This window comes from Trachurus trachurus, assembly GCF_905171665.1.
Source record: "Trachurus trachurus genome assembly, chromosome: 15".
NCBI lineage: Eukaryota > Metazoa > Chordata > Actinopteri > Carangiformes > Carangidae > Trachurus > Trachurus trachurus.
This window is the reverse complement of record NC_139906.1, coordinates 16,495,424-16,521,274: the sequence shown is the minus strand read 5'-3', so window position 1 is coordinate 16,521,274 and position 25,851 is coordinate 16,495,424. Positions and strand designations below refer to the sequence as shown.

General features: G+C 41.3%; 1 protein-coding gene across 1 annotated transcript in view; it reads left to right on the top strand.

Annotated features, from left to right (window-relative positions):
* The first annotated feature begins 2,284 nt into the window (after window positions 1-2,284).
* The window catches only part of marchf8 (membrane-associated ring finger (C3HC4) 8), a 77,378-nt gene continuing 53,811 nt past the window's right edge, over window positions 2,285-25,851 (top strand). Inside the window, exons 1-3 of the mRNA XM_083988389.1 lie at window positions 2,285-2,366; window positions 2,687-2,741; window positions 21,809-22,006. Of these exons, the coding sequence (XP_083844515.1) occupies window positions 21,911-22,006 (96 nt within the window). The 5' untranslated portion in view covers window positions 2,285-2,366; window positions 2,687-2,741; window positions 21,809-21,910. The remainder of the gene's footprint in view (window positions 2,367-2,686; window positions 2,742-21,808; window positions 22,007-25,851) is intronic.

Here is a 25,851-nt window from a genome sequence, read left to right as displayed (position 1 = left end):
AATGGGACCTGGTATGTCAATCATGTAGTTGTCCCATAACAAACACACCCTGGGCATAAGAAATGTGATATGTTTGCTGGCCAGGTTGGTGTTGGGTTGGGAGTGGTGTAAATGGCTTCATGGGATCACCTCTTTCTCGCCGCTGTTCCCCTCTTTCTAAAAAGTAAGATTTGGATTCCTGAAGCCCTGTAAAATATGGTAAAAAGACAGTTTGGTTATCATCACGACAGATGCCTGCCGCTCTGCACGCCATGTCGTAATCCCTCCATGCCGTGCAGCAAGACAGCCTCTATCTCTCTGACGCAGGGACACATGCATGACAATTTGGCAGACTCGTTTCTGAGGTGCCCACTTTGTCCAGACAGAGCACAGAGGCTCCGTTGTCCCACCCCAAGGACAGAGTGGTGGACTGTGCATCAGTAATAAGCCCAAACACAATACCAGGTTTCACAGAGATAGGGCCGAGGCTTTAAGTCAACAGAGGAATACATTCCCCCGTTTAATAGGAGAGCCTCTCCCAGCATACTGCACTGTGAGAGCAGGAGGTGTGGAGTTACAGTGATTCACTCCAGCTTGGATTGTCATACAGACAACTACCATTCATGAACTTGTTGAGCAACTCCACTCACCACCCTGCTGCCTTAATGCCTTCATGTTCAAACCTTGGATGTATTTCATTACGGAAAAACTAACTGTGTCTCTGCATCGATTCAGACATGACTTGTTTTCTAAAGCAGAAACCAAATCTTGAGCACAACCTGAGAACAAGCTGGTTCCCCAATATCAAAACTACACACAATTTGATCCAAAAGTGTTTGTTGAAAACCACATTAAAACATGACTACTAGCTGTGGTGAGTTAAAGATAAGCTAGCAACTTGTTAGCCTGTCTTCGCGCAAATACTGGAAACATGGGGAAACAGGCAGGGGTGAGGTTTGGGTGGACTAGGGGGATTCTGTTATTGTTGTGCAGAATCTGCCCAGTTGTTCTCATCAAATCAAATCTTCATCTATAAAGCACTTTTCATACAAATGGTCAGCACAAAGTGCTTTACATGGTAAAAGCAATGCAAACCCTGCTTTTAAGAATATCAACATTCCCTGCAGCCCCCAGGCCACTGCATTGACGGGGGCCATAATATAAAAAGGGTGCCTCACCGTGGGTAGGTGTTTTTACCTTAGGTAAGAGGCCGGTGCCAGAAGACCTCAGGGTCTGCGAGGGTTCGTTAAGGTAAGAGCAATTCTGAAAGATAAGAAGGCTAAAAGCCACTAACACATTTAAAAACCATTAAAAGAACCTTGAAATCATGTCTGAAACACACAGGGAGTCAATAGCCTACAGTGATTTTAAAACTGGAGTAATGTGGGCCTGCCTTCTGGTCTTGTCAGCACATGTGCAGCTGAGTTCTGCAAAAGTTGTAGGCTTGAGAGGCTTTTTTTTTTTTTTTGGAAGACTATAAAGCAGAGCGTTACAGTTATCAATACCACTAGAGATAAAAGACATATTGATCACTGTAACATTGTGTGCAGCTCATAGACGGTGCAGCTATAAAGCTACACAATAAAGGGTGCTGGGTAATTTTAATAACCCAACTGCCAGGTTCAGGCTCCTGGGTAGGCAGGGTAACAGCAACCTGGTGCAATAGGTTGAAGATGTGCTCCTTCCATTTTTTTTTTGCAGTTTAGACTACTAAAAGAAAGACTGGTATGAGAAACACAACTCATTTTATACTTTTTTTTCTCTTTAGCCTACATTTCAAATATGGCTTCTTTTTCTTAACTTAACCTAACCCTAGCTACATCCAGCAACATTGGCATCCATCTGCAGCTCCCTTGTTCACCTGGCAAAGGTAAACCACATAGCCTACTTGTTTTATAGAGCTATGCTTTGTTCTCTTACAGTACCATCTATATGCTACACCACAATATTATCTTAAGTTAGCCTGTTGTGTTGATTGTGTGGGAGAAGTAGGGTGTGGGCTAGTTGGTGAGGTTTCCTCCATGTGCCCACTGCTGATAATAGCTGTGACACAAGGAAACAGTTCAGTTGTGGCAAAGAAAAATAAAATAGCTTATAACTTATGTGCCATGATTAGGCTATTATCCTAGGTAAGGTTAGTTCAATTTTCCACACTACTTTCATCACCACCATCTTCATCATCATCATCATCATCATCATCATCACTAGTGTAATCATCACCACCATCTTCATCCTCGGTGCGTCCGCGTGCGCCGTCGCCTGTCCTTTAAATTGATTTTTTTTTTTTGCTCCATCTTAACGCGGAAGTCGGTGACGCACCACCACACTCAGCTGCTCAGCCGTGACAATGAAATAAACATCGTCGGCAGTCGGTGCCAAACGCAGCGGTGAGTGAGTGTCTAGTGTGTGTGTGTGTGTGTTGTTTTTTTCCCCTCTCCTGTGTGTCAGTAGGAATATGGAGCAACATTTGGTCCAGTGCAGCTATGCGTCCGTCCGCACCGAGGCTCCCGACTGTCCGCGGCGCCTCGCGCTTTATTGAAGCTATTAAACCCAACCGGACTGACTGACTGACTGACTGACGGACCGAGCTGAGCTGAGCTGTGCTGACTGACTGACTGAGCGTCTGGACTGTGCTCGGATGTAATAGTGTGAACAATTTGTTTGTTTTTTATTTTTATTTTTTATTTTTTTCACCTCCCCGCTGTAGAAGCCGACAGTCTGTCCCTGCCTGGCGACGGTGACCGTAGGCTGTTGTGATTAAGGTAAGGAAATTCAGTTTTTTTTTTGTTTTTTTTAAATGCGAGCGGCTGGTGCACTCTGCAGCAAAAGAAAAAAAAACGCATTTGTATCAGCTGAAAAAAAAAAACTGTATCCCCTCGGGCTTTCTCCTGGAGACGTCATGTAAGATCTTGTATGTTGTTTCCTCCCTGACACTCTGCTGTGATGGGACACCGGGGTCATGAAGATACTGTAATCCCAGCCTGGTGGATATTTGACTATTTCCTCTCTTTTTTTTTCATCCCGTCGCTCCACTCGGTTGTTTTTTTTCTATTCTACAAATGAACATGTCACAGTGCGAGATCAAGCAGTCGCCTTCTAGTTTATCATAGCGGATCAATTTTGATTGGGATGTTAATTGTCGAATTTGCATGATGTGAGTACAGATAGGGCTTGTTTTGTCTCATGGAGCGTTTGCCCCTGTGTATTGACTTCAGCTCTGAGGCGCACTGTCCGGCTGGATCCTTAAAGCCATAATGAAGCCATGGGAGCAGCCTGCATAGCTCCACTGCTTCTATACAGTCAAAAAGCAGCACGAACATACATAGCTTCAGCTGAGCATCATTAAAATGTTGCAGTCTGATAAATAACAAGCTTAAACCTATGTGTTGACTGTTACACTGGCTCTCAAATTACACAGTAGGATCAGCTTTCCTCATAACCTTCCACTCCTGCCCTGTGTTGTCTGTGCCATATACACCTGCTGCAGTGCATGTATATTGCATTTGCAGTTTGTTTTAAAACGTCTCAAAGATGCAAAGCGCTTGTGTGTGCTTGAAAAGCTTTCAGTGCTCATTTCCTCTTGGCATTTAAGTGGAAGGTAAACCTAGCACTCCTCATTCCAAGGCAAGCAGCTCCTGGCCTCAAGTCAAAAACAGATTCTTTATTACAATAATTAAAAAAAAACATCCTTGTCATGATGGAGGCTTCACCAAGGTGCCCGTGCAGCCATTGTCGGAGCAAGATGATGAACCAGCTGCTTCTGTCTGCGCGTGTTACATCACTGTAGCCTTTAGTTATGTCTCAGCCTGTGTTGTGGAATAGTGAGTGCTTGTTGTGATAAGACAACTCATTGTACCATTGGTATCTGTGGAGAGTGCATGCATAAACTTGCAGATAACACAATGGTTATGCTCTGTGTTGAACTGCTGTGTAACTAATCCTGCCTCCTCACATGCGATTACTGCATATAGTTTCTTTCTTTTCCACACACAAACACACTTTAAGCTTCTGACAGTGTGTTTGAGCAATAGTGACGAGCGATGGCCTCTTTTGTAGCCAAGCAGCTGGGGCTCTAATCTTGGTTTCATACTTGAGCTGAACAAAAGAAAATATCTTGGCTTTGAAAAAAAAGAAAAGTAATTGTGAATATTTTTAATCTACTGTTGCAGAAAAAATAAGGGCAAAAAAAAAAAACAAGTCGGCCTTTCATTCATGAGCTGCTTTCAACTTCTTGAATCACAGCAATGATATCAAATGCTCAGGATTGGATTGGTTTTTTGTTCACTGCAAACCGAGGTTTTGTTTTCATCCAAAAGTCTGACTTCAAGAGCATTGACTGCACTTATACCACCGTGTTGTTTTCAGCATGAAGTCCTTTTGATATGATCACATCAAACAATTAAAACAGTCTGCTCATTTCTCTCGGTTTCCTTTTCCCTCATCCTGGTCCTCCTTCATTACTGGCTGACGCTGTGCCCTCTGACAACAAGGGATTCTGCCGGTATCCACAAGCGTCGTGCCGTTATAAAAAAAACCTCATTTATTCCAGCTGCCTCAACTGTCAACAGACTCTGAAGTTGTCAGGCATCCTGACGGAACTGGCTATGGGGAGAAATGAGAAAGTAAAGCCATAATAATGGTTCCAAACAGGAGGAAGAGGGCGACTGAGACCGAGTCTGTTAAGCTGCTATGGCTGCAAGTGAAGGAGCCTGCAGTCTTAATAGACTCTGCCATTGTGCACTTGCAAATTAACTCATACTTGCTGTCTTCAGAGATAGGTTCCGAGGAAAGTAATTTGAGGGGGGAATGAATGCAATCAAAAGTATCTGAAGGCTGTGATAGTAGCTTTGTGCCAATTAACTACCGTCATTGTTTGACACAATTGGTGGCAATGGTGAAATATGCCTGCTGCAGTATTAAAAAAAAAAAAAATATGGAGAAGAGGATGGGTTTGACAGCACCTATTGTACGAATCCATAGTGTTTTCAATCAAATTTAATTTAACAAGAGCCTGAACCAGTTGGGCTTGCAGAGGGGTTTCAGGGAAAAAGGCTTTTAGCTCTGCTTTAGTCCACATCTTTGTCTGAGCACATTAGTTTGAATCAACTCTACAACAGCTGTTCTTACTAATCACATTCGGCAAGTTTGAAAGGGCACACAGCTGAAAAATGACATTTTTATGTGCTGACTAATTTTGCAAAGCCAACCTGACTGATTCTTTTTTTTTCCATTTTGTAGATGGTATTTTCTCCACTGACTGTTTGATCTATAAAATGTCAGGCAGCAGTGAAAAATGCCCATCATGTTTTTCCTGAGCCTGGCTTGATGTATTCAAATGTCTTGTTTTATCTGACAGTCATCAAACCTGAAGATGTCAAATTTACTATCATAGCAGATGAAGAAGAAAAGACAAGACATTATATATACGAAGATGTAAGAACTTAATCAGTTGTCAGTTTCATATCAAGTCTCTTTCTCTCTCTCCAATGCACACACACACTTCCTTTTTTAGAGCATTTCCCGTACATGAACTCAGCGTTTTGAAGGATGTGATGATTTTGTAGTTAACCACATCACATGTGACGAGCATTTTCTAATTCCTAACCTATTCCAATTTCTATTTTGAAATGTCAACTTGTTACAAAATGGCACCTGCAGACGTGATTCTGTGACTCACACACACTGCATCTCTGTTTTAGCCGCTTACTCCTGTGTTTGGTGGTTAATCCTGGGAAAAAAAGTATTGATTGCGTCCTGCAAGGAGAGACAGGGAATGGACCGAGCCAACATGAAATCAGCCGTCATACGTATCCTGTTCCGTTTTACAGGAGAATGTGCGTGTCGTTTTCAGGATGTGGGGTTTTCCTGGTCTCCTGTGACTGTAAGAAAGCTGGAGTAGTATCAACTATAATGTCTGTCACTAGACTTGCAGCACAGCAGTTTTTACTTTTTAAATTGATCTTCTCCTGAATGGATTAAAAGTATATTAACAATATCACTGCCATATGGCTGCAGCAGCAAATGTACCACAAATTGTCCAGTGTTGTGTAGACTTTGTGCAGCTGCCCCCATATGGTCTTTACCACCTGATCCTGGATTGTTATTGGATGGATATGTCCCCTGCTAGTCCTGTTGTACCAGCATCTGGCTGGACTTTAATGTAATAACATAATGAAGGCATCATACTGTGTCATTGCTCTTTGCCTTCTCTTCACTAACTCAGTCCCGACCTGCCCTGCTCCTGTGTCCCACTGAGTCCGGTCCTCATCCTTAGGGAATAAGAGTATTGATCCAATCTAATGACTTCCTCTTATGGATGATGTCATACTCCCTTGTGAATTAAACGCTGCTGCAGTAATCCTAATGGCAGCAGTTTAAAAAAAGCATAGGTGATGGAACAACAGGACAGTGTTTATATCGATGTTTCTTATGGACCTTAAGCAGCGCTCTTCCCTCACACTTTTTACTCTGTGTGTTTGTGTGTAGTTGCCTATGTGTATGTTGCACGGATGCAATGAAATTATAATGTAGGGGATGAAGGGGGAGGGGGGGGGGGGGGGGGGCTCTCGACAGCTGCTATATATCAACCGTGCAGAGGTGCTGGCTCAGCTGAAGCGACTGTGGGATGGCTCTGCAGCAGGTAGCAGGCTGTGGTTGATGATGTCATTAGCACTTTCACCATCTTCCAAGGTTTCTGTCTGTGTGTCCAGCGAACCAAGAACAAAGAGTGTGGAGGAAGGAGCCACAATAATAAAATACTTTGTGTTAATGTGGACTGGACACGGCACACATTAGAGCCAGTGAAATGATTTACTCTTGCTGCTAACTAAAAGTAATGTCCTGCAGTAAAATTCTTCCTTTGTGCAGGTTTTAATGCTCAGTTTTTGTGGAAGCTGTTTCAGATGTGACCGTGTGATGTTTTATTTTAGATACTGCAGCTGACTTTGTGTTTTTTTGTGTGTTTTTGTAATGGTTGGTCCAGAAGCTCGCCTCACACAGATGTAACAAAACAACTAAGTCCTGTCATGCTGCAGATTTGAAGCAGTTTAAATGAGGCTGCACTGAGTGTGGAGGGTGGTGTTTGTTTTCTTAGAGAGCAAAAGTGTAAAGAATGGATTAAACTGTGAGTTTTTTGGCTGACCAAGAATTTACTATCACAGTCAGAACCAAACATTACTATCATAGACTAACCACATCAGTTCTGGATATTACAGTTTACACTACATAAAAAAACCCATCCATGACCAGCACATACACTGTTTTGTATTTTCCTCACTGTGTGAAAACCTTATTGTGCTCGCAGCGTGAAAACTAATGTCAGCAGACCTGTAGCCTACTCTGTAGTACTGTACCTTTTGGAAGTTTACACACACAGTAGCTCCAGATAACATTACCCAGGATGGTGTTACAGTATGTTTGCACATTAATCAGTCCTCAGCCTAGCTGTCTGTCCGGTAACATTAAAAGTAAAACAAAGCAATATTTTTTCTTTACATTCATAGTAGCCTATACACTTCATCTTATGTCCCCATGAAGTACATAACCAAGACTCATTTACAGAGGTCTCGTTTTAAAAACGAGTCAGGTGGAAACATGAAGAGGTCAGTTACAGACAGTCTTTTTATCGAGCTCATTAAGCTCACGTTACTTTCATTAGCTTGATAGCTTAGCTGCAGCTGATAAATTATGCTAGTGACAGCTTGCAAATGATCAATTAAGTTAAGATCTAGAGACCCTAAAGGCCACAGCATAAGATTCATATCATTTTCATATTTAAAAAAAACAATTTAATGACCCGCCATCTGTCTGCGTGTGATTGGCGGCCTGACTGTGGACTTGACACAGTACAGTACTTGCAGATCAACAGTGTTGACAGCTGCTTGAAGCAGCAGTAGCTTTTTGCATGATCATGCGACTGTGGAAATGAGAATGAAAAATGTCTTTAGGTTCCACTTTAAGAGCAACAGCTCTGTGTATTTTATTCATCTGGATGTCGTTGTGTTTGTCAATAGTAGGCTATACCCAGTTACTCACATTAATGCAAGCTGTTAACATGACTTTGAATTATTTTTTATTTTTTATAGCTTTGGGACTCACCATTATCTTGCCATTATTGAATCATAATTTTCAGTGTAATGGACCTTAACTTTGATCCATCCGATTAAGTTTAGGTTGTTTTTTTTTAACTACTGCGGGACACTACACGCCACTTTACATCATCATCAACAACATTTCCTCCATCGTATCACATTTGATTCGATTTCTGAGAGCTAGTCGCCCATCTATTTTCATTAATTTGCTTGTGGTGACAAAAATCATCTTGCAGAAACTTGTCTGATAGGTAATCCATCACAGTGAACATGCTACCCAAATTAATTTTTGTCAAGGCTTCAACGTCATTGATCCACGTGTTGATTTCAGAGGTGTTTTCGTCCTCTGGTGCGTTCATGTGGCGGTGATAGCCTGACAGACGTCATGTTCACATTCACTTTTCTGTCAAGTTGAGAATTTATAAGAATCAACATCGTTTTGATAGCATCGTATTAAAATATCATCAGAAGCTTCTTTGTGCATCTTCTCATATTAGAATTTGAAACAGTAAATCTTATTCTCTAATGAAGTTTCATTTTTACCATCATGCTCAATAGTGAAAGTAAGTTTCCAGTCTCTCTTGAAAATCCAAACAAGTCTGATATGCTGAACTGATCACCTGTGACCTTTCTGTTACTTTCTGTCTCTCAGACATTATGCACATAATGACTCATCCTGTCAGCATTTCAAGAAAGTTTCTATATTTGCCTCTCAGCATGCAGGATCTGTTTTGTTTGGACTAACGGGAGGAAAAACACTGTAATTGAGCCGGGGCAGACAAAAAAAAGTTCAGATGTCATCGCATTTTAATCACCAATCAAGCGACTGCTGGGATGTGGTGTTCAACTTTATATTTGGCCTTTTCTTTTAGAATAATGTTACTATTCATATATAATTTGTTTGAGTGTTTGTAAACAATAAAGTGTGTAGTCAACTGCACAATGAGTGCACGCAGTCATTTCATTATGAATATGAAATGTATTAGTATTACGAATAACTTTTCTCTTTTCTCTTACTCCTCATAAATAGTTTCTTGCTGCTGTCGTTTGCATTGCTAGAGGTCATTTTTCCCCCATTGTCGCCTCATCAAATAAAACATCCTGGTCAGAGACACCCTCCTGTTGCAGCAGCAAAAACGGTTCTAGCTCCACACCAGTGTGCTTAAGACTACACACCATGTTCCTTTGATCTTTATGATTCAGTCCTGAGTGTGTTGCTATTATTAATAGTGATTTAAATAATCAATTCATCCTAGTGTTGTTTGTTCAAATTGGCTTTGCAGTAATTATAGGATGTTGTTTGAATTAGTTTTTGAAGCAGCGAATGAGTTTGCATGACAAGGTGGATGTATGTGTGTGGCTTTTGCACAGCTGTATTGACCTATAGGAGTAGGATGGGGTACATTATTTCTTTTCCTTGACAACCTTAAATCGTCCAGGGCGAGATTATGGGATTGCTATTATGTTGGGTTTGGGGTTAAGAAATCGACATGACACCTGCTGTATATGACCTCATTAGGAGCTGATGCAGACATTTATTTATTTTTACATTTCCAGCTAGACTGTTTGCCCAACAGCTTTGTATTTGTATTTGCATTATTACATGGTGAGACTTGTCTTTACTGTCTCAGCAGACATGTGTTTTTGTTTTTTGTCAGGTTGTACAGACTCAAGGGTGGGTGATTTTTGAGGCACGGAAGTCTGATTATCCCAATTACACAGAGATGAGGAGTGCAAGAGGAGCACGCTGGGTCTAAGCAACCTGACATCTTTATTTGTCCTGTTATTTGTCCTGTTACCTTGGAAATGCTGTGATGGAAAAGGAGGAGAATGAGGGTCTATATCAAGACACGTCTCGATGTATCAGTGGCTGCGTGATGAATAACCCACTCTCCTTATGTGCGCCATATTTCTCAACATCAGTATCTGATCCTGGAGATACTGAAAATGTATCATCTTTTTCTCTCTTTTCACATGGCATCTAGACGTGTGAAAAAATGCCTTATTTGTTTCCTTTTTTATGTTCACCATCCAAATACAAAGGAAACTGAGCTGAAACAATTAGTAGATTCATTAGCGATTCAGTTCACAGAAGGTTAATTTAGAGGATGGCAACCATTTTGATAATCATGTAACTTTTCCTTGTTCTCTGGTTCCAGTCTCGCAGATCTGAGGATTTCATGCACTGACATGTTGGCTGTGATAGTGACTGAATATCTTGTTGTTTGGATAAAACCAGCTCTCATTGAGGTGATTTACCTATTTATTTCTCACATGTTACACATAAAATAGTTCATAAGTTAATATAGAAAATAATCAGTAGAACAATTGTTAACACAATCCCTCCTCCTATTTTCGTGCGTACCTCTTACCAAATGACTTTGAGGAAATATTTTTCGTTTTTATTAGATAGAGAAGAATAGGGAGTTGACAGGAAATGATTGGAGGGGGAGTGGATAACATGGAACAAAGGTCTCCGGCTGGATTTGAAGCCAGAACATTGCTATTACATGATCTGTCTTTAAACCCTTAGGCCATGAGGATGGACTGAAACTTCTTTCTAACAAAGAAACAGTCCCCATGGAATCGCTTTAATACCACCAGACATAATGAGAAAATATATCTCTTGATGTTTTTATGTAATATGGGTGAATTGACCCTTTAAGATTAAGACTGATTCTCTTTTCACTGGTTGCAATATTAAGTTTTGGTGAATTAGATTTAGTGTCTGTATTAGTCCGTTTATGTTGGGGAGTGTGTTTGCTGCTGAACTGCTGTGTAAATAAATGGCTGCTGGAGGCCAGTTGTCCAACTCTCCGCCCCACTGTCGTACCGCTACCAGTGCTTTTTGTTGCTGGCGGCCACTGAGTCGACCATCAGCCAGACAAGCAGCCTCTCAAGCTGCCTCTCAGTGTGTGGTTTCCTGAGTACACGCACCAAGCACACACACACACAGACACACACACTTGCACACACTCACGGTCATGTAGCATGGTGGAGGGTTGTTACTGCCTGCCGGTGCACAACTCAGTCAGGTTATTCTGCTACACAGAGAGAAGATAAACACTTGCCCGAGGGGCGGAGTGGTCATTGTGCTGAGAAGCACACGCTCATGAGTATGAGGCCTGTGTTTACTGGCAGGCTCAGAACAGTGGTTACAAAGAAAATGCTTTCACTTTCTGTGTCGGTGGCGAGTCAAGTTTTCATTTCCTCATACAAGTTGCCATTTTTTCCCCTCGGTCTGAACATTATTGGTTGACAACGCACAGAATGCAGATGCATAGTAACAATTCCCTGTCAGCATCAGCAGCAGCAGCAGCAGCAGCAGTGTTCGTCGTTGTCTGTTGTCAGTAGCTTTGAGGCTGTCAGCCTTGAATATACTAAACAGCTGTAGCTGCCTGGAGAAATGCGAGCTGCATCCTGTTTTAAGCAGGGTTCTTCTCTCTTTCTCTCTCTTTTTTTTCAACATTATTAATTACAGGAACACAGTGGGTGAAATTCCTATGAAATGATGATCATCTCATATAACAGCAAGTACAAGGAAATGTGGAAACTCTTTCAGTAACACGTTAGGTATGAAATCAGCAGGGTGACTGGTCTCTGTAGATTTCCACCCCAATTAACAAACTCAAACTCCCACAGTTGCCAAAATGAATCAGCATGATTTATCTTATCATAACCTTTCATTGCTTTATCTTTCTTTTTACCAAGCTTATTTGTGTTTCTATGTTAACATGGTGCGACTGTAGAGTGGTGTCCACAGTGGCTTCATAGTGAGTTTATCCCATTAAAGATGCCTTGTTAGGCCACAGTGGAATACTAAATCAACAGCACATCCTCTAGATAGATCTGATCTGATATCTATAATATTTCAGTGTGTTTATAAGTGTCTGGCCTCATCTTTCACTCATACATTGCTGATTCATGTGCTTATCCATAAAGAAACTGTGATTCAGTTGTTTAGTTTTTGGTTTCAGTAGCAGTTGCATATGAGTGGGCAGCCCCTAATGATTTACCAGACTGAAGCATTTCAGCTGTAGACACAAACATGGGTTAAAAAAAACAACACATCCAGGAAGCAAAGAAAAAACACTGCAAGTACGTCAAAATGTTAAAGTTTAGCAAGAATTCGTGAAACTGCTGGTTGGCCAAGTCCAAGAAAAGTTGCACTTCACCTGCTGAGTGCGTCATTCAGCTTTTTGGCAGTGCCTTATTAAAGTTAAGAGCAGGTTTTCTCACAACTTTATCACCAGTGTCCAATGTGGCATGAAGCACAAGGCCACATCAGCTGAGAGCCATTTGTTGTTCCTTTAATTTATTTACTTGTTCCAAAGAAGTGTCCCTGTACAGAGGTCTTTAGGTAGTTTTCCTTCTTGCTGTCGGAGTACCAAAAAGTTTGCTGGTGACATCTTTCTTTACACAGGAAGTGTACGTCTTCACTGCACCTGTTAATGCAATCAAGTGTAACTTGATCAGGATTTCAGCTTGGCCAAATTCCCAAAATGTAAATGTGGATCTCTGCTTGTGCAAACAAATCATCAAGCTTCATGGTGGTGCTCTTGATAGCAGATAGATGAATAAATCCTACAACTACAGACTTGCATTGCATTTTTATTTTTGTGAAAAGATATTACTTTGATTCAGACATCTGCAAAATATAAAGTCTTTTGAAAACAAGGTCTCTTATTTTGCCTGTGTATAATAAGACTTGAGGGCATTAGCTTCCTCTGTTCATGTTCCACTTCCCCTTCACTGTGTGGTAGCAGTAGAGGCTGTAGCACAGTGGGTGTGCGTTTTGTGGAGGGAGTCTAAGTTACTTTTTTTTTTTTTTTTTTACAATTTCAGTTCCTTTCTCTGCTTTGTGGAGTTTTGATGTGTTTGCACTTTTCTCAGTGCTTTTTGCTCCATTTCATTCTGCTCTTCAATTGAGATCAGCACCTTCTGTTTACTCTGTCCCACTCCTTCTCTTATCTTCCCATCACACATGAAAGATTTCAACAGGATCTTGTCAAAAACTCTTATCAGGTTCTTTTGAATCAGCCAACCGTTGATATGTTATTTTCCCCTTTTACTTACTGGTATTTACCGGTTCTTACTGGCAGCTTGGGAGGTTAGGCACAGAGATAAGGATGATTTTACTCCCAGGCAAATCACATACACAAGTCCTTCCCTCTTTGATTTGCCTTCCTACTCTTGCTGCATTATAACCACACAATCTCATGTCAGCACCATGTTGTTTGGATATATAGCTGTAATGGTTTAGTCTAGTAATTAATTGAATCTGAAAAAAAGCTTTGATTAACACAAAAATGTAATTTCTGAATCTCTAATCAGTTTTACCGGGATGACAACACAGAAGCAGCGGCTTTGAGTGGCTGTCTAATGTTCACAAAAATAGACAAGTACATTTCCAGTTCGGCCTTTGGGTAAAGTACTTAGGGAATTAACATTCATTAACTACAGGCTACAGCTGATATAATCTGCTGCTGGCAAAGTTAGTCATTTCAACTGGTGAAACTTTTATAACTGGCAAGGCCTGTCTGAATATTTTATACAGCACTCTTGGTTAATAAAAATATATTAAAGAACAGAAGAAGAGGTTTGTTTGAATTTTAGTGACTCGGGGTGATTTTTGTTTTTATACCTGGAACCAAATACATAACTTTCATCAACAGGTAGCTTTGGTGCAAATTCAGTTTGTCTCACTTCCAGTATCTCAAGTAAAGGGTGCTTTAAAATGGTCGTGGATCCAGATCTTGAATTAATGTATCTCCACACTTTACTTAGAAGACTGGAAAGAGAGGTAAAGAGTTAGACTGGCTCTGTCTGTATAGGTTAAAAATAATTCTTATAGGATTTGTAAAGCTGCTATTCTGTAGCTACTGTAAGTGTGTGGATGAGAAGCTGTGGTTTACATGATGATAAAACTTTCTTTGCCAAGCAGCATCTTTGTCTTGAAGTCTCTGCTGGATGACTGGAAGTCACTGTCGAACCATTCCTCTAAGAGTGAGAGGGACCGTCAAAAAGTTTTCAATGCTTTACACATAACAAACTGTCACAACGTCTGAACTGAATTCTCTGAAATATAATTCTCCTAAACTACTGCTAAAATGAAAGCGTGGAGTAAAAAAAAGAAGTCAGATTTTCAGCCCTTCATTCTGAGAGTGGTTCAGTTTTAGGTTTCTTGGCAGGACTGGATTGATTTCACAGACACATGGTTTCTGAGAAGGGAAAGTAAATAGTTTGATGTCAAAACACTATATACAAAAAAACATTTCTTTTATGGCATGTTGAATTTGGCAACAAGGTGAGAGTCATTTCAAGCCATTTCGACTTGAAACAGAATGAATGAAAGCACTCTTCTCACTGGGCCTGTCGGGAAATGATGGTGTGTTAAGGCTGGGGAAGGGAGTTTGATCAGTTTGTCTCCACGCGTCACCGTAGTCTCTACGTCACTACGGTGAATCAAGAAGTCACAGAAAGAATTGTGTTGAAATTTAGTATTTAACTGAACTTTGAAAGGCCTGTTCCTGTTCTGGTTATGCTACTGAAAAGAGATATTTTCTGTGAATTAAGATCCACCCTCCTTTCTTTAATCCACTGAGATTTACAGGAGAGGAACTTTCACAGGGCGCGTGTGTGTGTGTGTGTGTGTGTGTGTGTGTGTGTTCATATCAGCATCTTCTTTATCCCTTTGTGTCTCTGTCTTCACGCCTCCTTGAAAGCCAAGGAAGCGCGTGTGAAAAGTGAAGGTCATTTTCGCAAATGTTGTTTAAGTCCCTGAGACATTTTGTCTGGGGTGTGTAAAAAAGAATCAGCTCCTGTTTGTTTTTTTGTTTTCCCCGAGCAACAAGTCTGTTTATCCCAGATGTCTATTCAGAGCTCATTTCGCCAACCACACAATTAATCACATCCAAACTGGGACTCATTAGCATATAATCAAATAGGACAGCAAACAGAGGCAGTGGGAATGCAGCAAACTTAAATATCATGGAAGCTTTTGATTAATCCAGCATAGTATAGGGTGAATAGGCATGGAGACATTTAGGAGGCAGAGGAGTTAGTCAGATTGCTCTGACGCTGATAAATGATGCAGCTACATTTGAAATGACAATGAGCTGAAAAAAAATAACATTATGATAATTTATTCCCAGTACGATATGAAAAAGCGTTGAAGTAATCACCAGTCTCCCAGGCTCTGGCGGTTTGTGTGTCTGCTTATGTAATTATACAATGTCAGCGATGGTTAAATTATCTAACAGTTAACGCTTGAAATTTAGATTTGTTTAACACTTTATCTTAAACTTGGGAAGAACTGCGGTGCCAGATTTGATGCGTCTCCACTTGTGTGTGCGAGGAAGTGAGCTGCAGCAGGTTTTATCAGAGCGGCCCATCAGGTTTTACTGTCGCTCTGTTAATCTGTGTGTTTATGTGAGACAGAAAGAGAGTGAGTGTGTGAGTTCTGGCAGGGCATTAAGTCCAATCATTGCTGCCAACACAGCTATGGCATCTGTGCCATGATGAAATTAATGCTCCCCCCTTCTTCTCTCTCCCCTGATTCGAACCTTTCAGCGGAGGCACCGGTCCAACATACAGGAATATTTGTAGCCTTTTCATTTTTAGAAAGTCCTCTCCCACCATAAAAGGAATTCGGTGACAAGGTGACACGTCCCTGGAGGGAACAGCGATAAAAGCTAGAAATTAAATTTTCAAGCATTAGTCTGCACCTGCCAAATGAACTCTGAATACATTTCTGGGGAAGTCAGATTTCTGAGAAGTGTCTTAATGAGGAACACCACCATAGTCAGCTGTTATTGCACCATCCTCTTTTCCGTTTCCAAATAATTCTCTCTATTGCTGTAATATCAGTTTAAGATAAGAGGAAAAGCAAAATCCTTTCCCCTTCATAACGAGGCTACCCCATGAAGTATTGAACTCCAAATCCAGAATGTAATAGGCTATCTCTTAAACTCAGCATTTTTAAGATCCCATCTGAAATGTGCTGTAAGTCTCTTTTATAACCCGCCCACGGGGAAGACACCTCTTTAAATATAGACTATAGCCGTAGTACAGTAATGTTTGGATTGATTGATACACAGCCTAGTTTTTCTGCCTGGTTGCGCATCAGAACCGGAGAGCGGGCTCCTGGCCATATCTCAGGTCTGATCTGACAGCAGGGACGCAGAGGGGCCTCTTGGTAAACTGAATAACAGCAGAGCGCAGCTGAGCAGAACGCAGCAGAGACAGGACTGTGATTTACCTGGAGCAGGAGCGGAGAGGGGAAGAGAGATGGAGAGACGGGCTGAATTGTCTCTCTGTAAAATAAATGGACTTCAGTGGAATAATAGAAGCTATAATAATATTTTGATGGCCTTGTCTTTGTAGAGAGCCGCTGCTGGGATTAGGTCTTTAAAAATCCACACAGGCGAAGTAAAACCATCAATAACTCATTGTGTTTTAAATACCGTTAGCCAAGATTTAATGCATGGAGTTTTTTGCACTTCAAAATTGAATACTTAACGCCTATTTTAAAAAAAAGATCCCATAAGTCATTATTGCGCCATATTATAACCCATGATTTTGTTTTGTTGTTATGCAACATCTAGTGACTCTAATAATTATGACAGGAGCAGAAAGGGATGTTCAGTAACGTAGTAGCTAAAGATGCCAAAGTACACGCATAAGGGCATTTTGGGTTTCAGACTGAAGTTCAGTTCTCATACAAACTAGCAGATTGTTTTATTTACCATGTAATTATTTAATAACCATGACGACAAAGGTCACAAAATCCAGAAAGTACATATTTGAACCAAAACTACGAGCTTTTCATTACCAAACCAATCGTGTGGCGTGTTTATGACAGTAACTCAAGACGACCGAGCTCCAGTGCACCTGCTGCTGTTTCAGCTGATGCTCCCAAGGTTGAAAAAATGACTTATGTAAGCTGTTGAAGTTGGAGGATTTGTTGAAAATAAAGTGTATGTCATCTGGCCTACATGAAATAAATATTTACACCTCATTAAAGTCTGGTGTAACTGTTTGGCTAAATGACTGCCCGACAAACGGCAAACTTTAGCTTGTTAATATTTCAGCACTATGCATTAGAGAGACGTTTAAATGAGGTTACGTGGAGTGTGGCCGACATAACTGACCTGAAACGCACTAAACTGCAGTTTGATGTTTTTACACTTTACTCTCCAGATATTCAGTTCCTGTCTTCCTGCGTGTACTGTATCCACCCTCTGGTTACTCTCCCATCGCACACTAACACAAACAATTCAACCCCATCTTGTCAAAATCTTATCAGGTTCCTTTTGAGTCAGCCAAGTGTTGATGTGTTATTTTCCCCTCAGCTTAGTGGTATTTAATATTTTTCTTTGCTTCTTTGCCCTGTAAGAAGAAAATTTCCCTCTGGACCGAAATAACGATTGTTTTTCCACAGAATAATCACATACAGATGGAGCTCTGTTTTTTTTTTTTTTTTTTTTTAGCTTGCAGCTGGTCAGATTCAGGTTGTCTCACTTAAGGTGTAGCTGCTGTGTAGCTAGGTAAATGAGGCCAGTTGAGGTGGCATAAAGGGATGAAACTGTATCCTAGCAACAGATGTACTTACGTCTTTATGTGACATCATGTCTTAAGTTTCAATGGGACAAGTCAGTTTAGTAAAAGACGTTGGGTTCGCATTTATCGCTGGTGTCTGTCCTCAATCCTAGTATGACAGTTTTCGGAGATGCATCCATTTATCTGACTGACGCTATCGTCCCCTTGACAGCTTAAACTGATCCCTGGAGCTGCTGCCATGGCAACAGGTCAGTGTCCAATTGGTGTCACCGGAGGCCAGTGATTGGTCTGGATTTGTAGTTTTTAATATTGTTGCAGTAAACTCTTGACTGGCAGCCAGCCTGGAGGACATGCACACACACATACAGACACCGGAAATGGCCTAATCTCACACCTAAGGGACTTTGTGACAGCTTGATTGATATGTATACAATGCCTGTGTGTGTGTGTGTAGCCTATATGGCCATAGAGTAATACTGCCTGTTTATCCAGCACATCCTTTGGCCCATTAGTGCAACCTCTCAGTCCAACAAAGACCTTGGGCTTGAAACACAATGCCAATTAAGAGCCGAGTGGAGGACTCTGCTGCAGTTGTTGTTCTTTAGATGTCCAGTAATGAGCTGGCTGGTGCAGAGACGAGTCTGTGTTGTGGCCACAGTGATGGATGCAGTTTTTTTTCCGCCTACAACCGCAAAACTGTATGAAAGAACCACATCCTTGCCAATGCAGTGCACAAAACCATCTTTAGATGTATTAAGATTTCATTTGTTCTTCCCTCTTACCTCACATCGTAGCTCGGGGAATGGATGCCTGCTTTGTAATTAATACAAACATTTGCATCTGAAATACAGCAAGAGCTTAATGATACAGTACCACCATGTGATGATGCCCTCAAGTGGGTAACTTGGTCTCCGTACCCATGCTCATTTACTATAACTCATTAGCCGCACACACATAGTAGGACTCCTAGTGGTCTCTGCCCATCAAAGTCACCGGTATTGTAACTAACTAGCAGTGACACCACATAAAAGATTTATTATACCTAAAGGGACTATAATCAAGACTGTGTGTTTTAGAAGGCAGGTGTGCCAAAAAAAAAGAGGTGGATGGGGACTGATATTAATAAAGCATGGATTTATTATTGATATCAATCTTACAGTGTTTTGCCATGTGCAGCTACAGTTCAGTCATAACAGCCTTTTAAAAATGCTGCCTGGAGGTTTATGTTTGAGCTGAAGATTTGTTGAAAAAAATGAGTCATCTCAGGTGTAGCTATACTCTGTCCTCCACCTTTTTGACCTCTACATACAGATAAATAAATTCTCTTGGATCTTAAAATATGAATCTTTTTTTCCTCTCTGGGAGAGGGAAGTGTGGGTGTAAATCACAGCTCAGAACTGACCGTTAGTCTTTGGAGTGAACTCTCCTTTGTTCACATTTTGCTGGTTTTGACTTAACATTGATACTGTATAAGCTCATTTAAATCAGCTGCACAGAGACGAATCAAAGAGAAAACATCACCAGGCTTCGGAGCAGCCTCAGTGCTCCTCGGTGTAAACTTGCCAACTCTGAACAGCATCCTAGTGAAGGATTTTCTCCCAGGCTGTGGTCAGTGTAGGTTTCCAGTTGGATGGAGACCTTTCAAGGAACAGACGATCAATCGCTCAATGAAGAGAATATTCTAAAGTTTAGTCGATAATAAAACTAACCATTACTTGCGGCCCTGTATACAATTCGGACCACTCCGATGAAAACATTTACATTAAATTATGTTTTGCCACAGAGAGCATAATTAGTTACAGCCAGACATTTGCAACCTGGAGCTTTCACTAAACCTTGTAACTACTCTTTCTGGGAGCCGTAGTCAACAGACAGACACACTGTACATATTTTTATATTCAATATACATCCCAGTGATATCATTATCTCTGATTTCTGCTTTAAATCAATCCCCTTAAGTCCATCTAGAAATGCTGAAGAGAAAGGATTTGTCAGAGAGTCATCAAGTTTTTTTTTTTCTTCTCTTTTTAAAGCTCTGCGGTGATATTTTTTTCCAAATGAGAACTGCTATCAGCTCACTGGGCATCATTTTCATGGTGCCACATTACCAAAATTTAAATAAATGAAAAAACTAAAAACATGCAGGCCCGAATTTGTTAACAATGACTAACTATCTCCATGGAAACGGTGTGCTATCCCCAGATAAAACATGGACAGAGAATAATACTGATAAGTAGCAACAAAATCAAATAACGGAAACTATTTTTTAAAAGTGTGTGTGTGTGTGTGTGTGTGTGTGTGTGTGTGTGTGTGTGTGTGTGTGTGTGTGTGTGTGTGTGTGTGTGTGTGTGTGTGTGTGTGTGTGTGTGTGTGTGTGTGTGTGTGTGTGTGTGTGTGTGTGTGTGTGTGTGTGTGTGTGTGTGTGTGTGTGTGTGTGTGTGTGTGTGTGTGTGTGTGTGTGTGTCCATCTTTGGCGTGATCCTCCAACATCTACTGCGTTGGCACTGAGTCATGTCCGCCAGCTGTTTCATGAGAAGCTGATATATGTGTGTGTTGTGACTGTGTGTGTTTATGAGTTCATATGAGACTCATCGCCTCTAACTCTGTATGAATACTTAGCAGGGAGACACACACACACACACACACACAGGCACGCACTCCTCCATCAATTCTAGATTGTGATTACTGTCATTTCACTGACCTCCCATCGGTCTGCTTGCTTTTTGGTTTCTTAATCCTGTCATTTTCATACTGCAGAGCTCGAGGGTTTGCTTGGCAGACCGGCTAGTGTGCAAACACATGCGCACATACACACACAGTGGTGAAAAGGAGTTAAAGCTTAATTGCTGTCAGTGGCAGTGCAGATGGCTGCATTAACTGAAGTTAAAATGACCCATTTGTAAAACCTCTTGTGTAACTCCCCAGGACAGCCCCACGCTGCTGCTGCTGCTGCTGCTGCTGCTGCTGCTGCTGCTGCTTTCATAACTCCGTCTGAATCTATCTGAGTACGACCGGGACTTTCTGCGTAATGCACCACCTCCTCTCTCTCTCTCTCTCTCTCTCTCTCGTGGAAATCATGATCCTGAATTTCCAGGTCTTTGGAAGATTTCTTGCACTCATGGGATCAACCCTGTTGTGATTTATTACACACTTTGGGGATCACCTCTGTGGTAATTTATTGTACTCTGTGCCTGTGCTATTTTGAGACAAACTTCTGCTCTCCTGTGGAAAATCACAAGAGACAACTCTTTGAGAATAGACTAAAAGTTTCTTACACTGCACTGCAGGTCAGCGTCGAGGAAAGTTCACCTGCCTGTTTTTGAGGAAGTTTTAAAAAATGAACCTGGGCTTGAGACTCTTCATGGATTTGTTTTTGTCTGCACATCTTATTCTGTCCTTAACCTCTGAGGTTGTTAGTGTTTTTTTCCAGCACAAAGTGTGGCTCAGGTTAGAATAAAAATGTGGGTGAGTTGAAGTAAAAAGCCACAGTACAAGAACACAACACAGGTGTCTGTGCAAATCCTTGCCGATAACTACTCAAAATACAATTAATGAACAGTTTTTGGTGACAACCCTCCACATCACAATTTTAATTTGATCTGTTTGGGTTCTGAAGAAGTCTAGTGGCAAGATCGGTCGATCAAATGATCAATAGTGACAACACAGTTGCAGCTTCACCACTTAAATTTAACCCAATTCAAAAAACTTCATTTGTCCCCGTAGGGCAATTCCAAGGCACAAAGAGCATGTCAAGACAGCAAGTAAAAACAAGAAGAAAACAACACTGACATCAGTGCAATTTCCTCAGACAACTAGAAGACTACACTTGAACAGTTTACAAAAAAAAAAAAGATTTTCAAGTAAAGATAAACTAGGAAAGGAGGCAGATGAATAAATAGTGTTGCATATGAATGGGTTTATATGCAGTGGATTAATAATAAATAGATACCGAAGAGCTAGCACCAGATGATATGGAAATGCAGATGAAAGTTATGCGCAGTCAAGATGAGTCCTATAATGAAGGATATATACACAACCAGCCAATACAAAAATCATTTATTGTATCTGACGGTAAACTTTAATCTCAGCCCACCAGCTCTGGATTTTATATTCTAATTTATACATGTTTTCATTCCCTTGTAGCTAATCTCCATGTGTCCTCTGTGTGTCCTCTGCAGGGCTGTGCGGGTGAGGCGTCGCAATTCAGACCATCATGCCCTTTGCCCTGGCAGCAGGACAGGAAGTGTGTGTGTGAGCGTCCCTGGTTGTGCTCTGCTGGGATGAACATGCCACTGCACCAAATCTCTGTCATCCCCCGTGATGTGACCTCATCGCGGGTGTCGGGCAGCGGGAAAGCTAAAGACAAGGACAAGCAGGTACGTGAAGAGTTAAACAGTCAAATCAGGTCACGCGACTTAAAGCTGAGGACCAGCTTGATCACATGAAGCATATTCTGTATCAGCTGGGCAAAAGTAGAGTAATGTTGCCTACATTTGATATTTCTGACCTAACTTTTACCGCAAGTTCAGCAGAGAATAAAAGGCAGAGCAGTAAGATGGAAAAAGTCCAAACTGTCTCACCAAGAAAAACAAGAGCATCACTTATAATCGGCACCAAGAAAGGAAATGAACAATGACTAATCCAAACGAAGAAGCAATTGTGACTCAAACTATGATCTTTCCAAAAACCTAACCAAGCTGTGTTTGAGCATAAACCTAACTAGACCACGAATCGGATTTCATATACGTGGACTGTGTTGTCTCAGTTGTGGAAGGAGGGACCTGCTGTGCTGTTTAATGTTCTCTTATTATATATTTGATTTTCATTATTTGCTCTTTAAATTTGCTTGTAGGAATAATGAAAATACACTATTGATGAGAGCTTAACAAAGTTGTTGCTAACCCAATTTTCATCCCTCGAAAAAGACGTTGGCCACCATTTGTATTTATACACTATAAAAAACTATTCATTTTTAAGCCTTAGTTTAATATCGTCAGTAGTTTTTAATGTGCCTGAGTTGAATATGTCTAAAGTGTCCTGTCAGCACCACTTTAAGACCGTTAGTAACTCTCTTCCTGCCTTCACACACGGAACCACAGGAAGTCATTTTTGCCAGATGCCTTCTGTTGCTTTTTTTATTTATTTATTGTGCCATTGCAAAGTTTGACAGTGTGAAGTTTTTATTTATAAAAAGTGACTGTTGCCACACATGATAATTAGAAAACCTGTTGAATACACTGAATATTTGTGGAAATGTCAGCCAGGCATCAGACAAAAGCAAATGGGTTTGAATTCTAAATGACGGGAGTCAAATGGATGGCAGGTGGAGAAAGTTACCGCAGGTGTCCTGTAGTGTTTCATCAGAGGGCAATCAGGAAGTATTTTTCAATGCCACGGGTGTCAATCCCAACATGGCAAGATAAAGTCCACATTACAGCATTTCTCTCATTAATAAATTATTCCTCATGCTGCCTGTGGGTTGAGCAGAGGTTTTTTCATCTAACGAGAGTGGTCAAAGTCTGGTCTGCTTTTCCATTTGTGCCTAAAACTGCCTCTAGGCCATCTGGTTTTGCAGTTATGTGGTCAACTCGTAAAGGTACAGCAGTCATGGTGATAGATTTATTCATGATGGTTTGTAAATTACTACTACTACCTCAAATTTACAAAATGAATTGGTAAAATCACCAACATGGAGCAATTTTCTTTTCTTTTTTTTTATGATCTATTCTGTAGTAAAAGATTTTTTCACAAAAAAAAGAAAATGGAATTGGAAATGCTGATCTGTTAAAATACAGGCCTCAACCAGTCTATCTGGTCACTGCTTATAAAGAGGATTAGTGTTACATGAAAAGTTGAGCACAGAATTTGACCTTAGTCTGACTTTTATTTATTCCAGAGGTCATAGTTTATTTAAAAAAAATCTGGTGCATTATTTACAGTTTACATTTATATTTCCTAATTTGGCAGACACTTCACCCAAAGCGACTGATGAACAACATTCAAAGGTCAGTACAGTAGGAGACCTTAGAGTCTTCAATCTGTTCAGCAAGATAAAGTGCAAGGAAATCATCAGTGCTGGAGTGTTAGAGGCATCAGGAGAGGAGGTGTTCAAGAGCTTCTTTAAGACGGAGGGGGAAGCCCCTGATCTGTTAACATGTGGTAGCTTGTGCCACCATTGGGAAAACCACAGACAAGGACGGGCTGCAGTGTGGCTGTCTAGTGTGCAGCGACTGTAGTGTTCGAAGACATTCCCTGGTGGAAAGCAGAGGCCGAAAAAGGAGCACAAGGCTGCGTGAGTTCAAGTAGATGCAGACCCAGAAGTCACTCTGTTGGGAAGCATTATCGACTTAAATTTGATTCTGGCGGCTGCACGTAGCCCGTGGAGGTCAATGAGCAGTGGAGTGACATTTGCCCTTTCAGGGTGATTGAAAAGCAGACATGCCACTCTGCCATTCTGGACGATCTGTAAGGGTCTCATTGTGCATGAAAGCAGGTTCGATAGAGCCGTGTTGCTGTAGTGTAGTCGATACGAGAGACATAACCATGGCCTCTACTTAGAGTTGTTTGGCAGGTGAGGTAAGGACAGGTTTTCCTTATTGCGCACTGGGGAGACAGATGCAGCATAGACTTGCATGAGGAAGAGAGCTGGTCATCAATCATAACACCTCGGTGGGTGGGTGGGGGGTGGGGGTGAAGAGGTCATTTTGAATGTTGAAATTGCTATAGGGAGATTCATAGGGCAGAATAACCAATAGTTCAGTCAGGAGAGGTTACTCTCTAAAACACAAAAGTCATGGTTAATTTCTGCTCTCAGTCTCGTGTATCTCATCTCCTCTCTGTACTCCAGCACCAACAAACACCTCAGTGAAGTGGCTTCACAGCGCAGTTGCTTTTTTGAGCTCTGGAACAAAGCGAGGTGCTAAGACAATATGTCCGTGGTCTGCCCTCGCTCCTCGGCCTCATTAGATCACAATAGAGCCTGGGCGCCAAGTGCAGCAGCACAGGTGTTCTTAAGAGGCTTCTTCATGCTGCATATGGCACCACGATTCAGCCTCCCAGCGCTGTACAAGTGATAGTACGGATGCTGAAATTGAGCATTAACAGATGTACTTTTACTTGTTCAAACTCCTCGATGATGACTCATTTACCGTCCTTATCTGTACTCACTGTGAAACTTACAACGGCGCCCTGTCATTGCAGAAAAGTGAAAGTGAAGTCGGAATCATTCGAAAAAATTGGTATTACATCCTGCTGTTGAATACAGATGTGGGTTTGTTTGGATACCTTTTGGTACAGTGCATGCTGAACAGGCTTGTCATAGTCTGTCATAGCAAGGTTACCTTTATTTGGCTGGGAAATGGAAGTGAAACACGAAGTTTCGTTTTTTTTTCTTCCCCTAAGAATAAGTGGATAAACAGCAGCTATTCCAGTCCTCCCTGTGGGACCATCATCAGAATGGAGAAACAGAGTGGAGAGGAAAACGTAGAGAGGGGAGGAACGGCAGCGTTTACTTTGAATGCTGATCAGCTTGAGGGTCCTAGAGGTGTGTGTGCCCGTGTGTGTGCGTGCCCAGAGCTTAGTCACAGAGCACAGGCCCATCTGGCCCTCTTAGACAACACAACTGGTCTTTTAGCGCCTCAAGGAAAAAAAAAATCAGAACTTTCCTCTACTTAGGATTCAGAGTTAGTCAGCTGCTCCTTTAGAGACCAACACATCTTTAACTGTTGCTGGCCCCTCCCCGGCCTCTCTCCTCCACTCAAGTTCATTTGTCTTCTTTGAAATCCTCCTTGGATATATGTGCTTGTGGGCTTTGTGTCCATGTGCCGTGGACTTGAGAACATGTATTTGGGCAGATAAATTAAGTTTTAAAACATTTTTTGGGGGAAAAAAGAGAAGAAAAGAAAAGAAAAATTCCCTGACAGTTCTCAGCCTTGGCAAATAATACGGTCAGATTTGTTGGAGTCTGGTGTTCTTGATAAGAAGTGCAGCGAATGGATTATGCATGAGTTGACAATAAAGTAAGCTCTGGTACAGGTTGGCAGCGAAGGGAAAGAAAACAAACTCGCTTTGCTGTTTGAGATTTGTAAGGACGGTTTGTTTGTTGATTGTCCTGTCCCTTTAACCCCATCTACGAAGACACTCTGCCACTTTTACTGTAAGTTATTTACATGTGCATCATGTGGTCGCGCCCAGCAAAATATAGCAAAGCTTCAGTGGACAC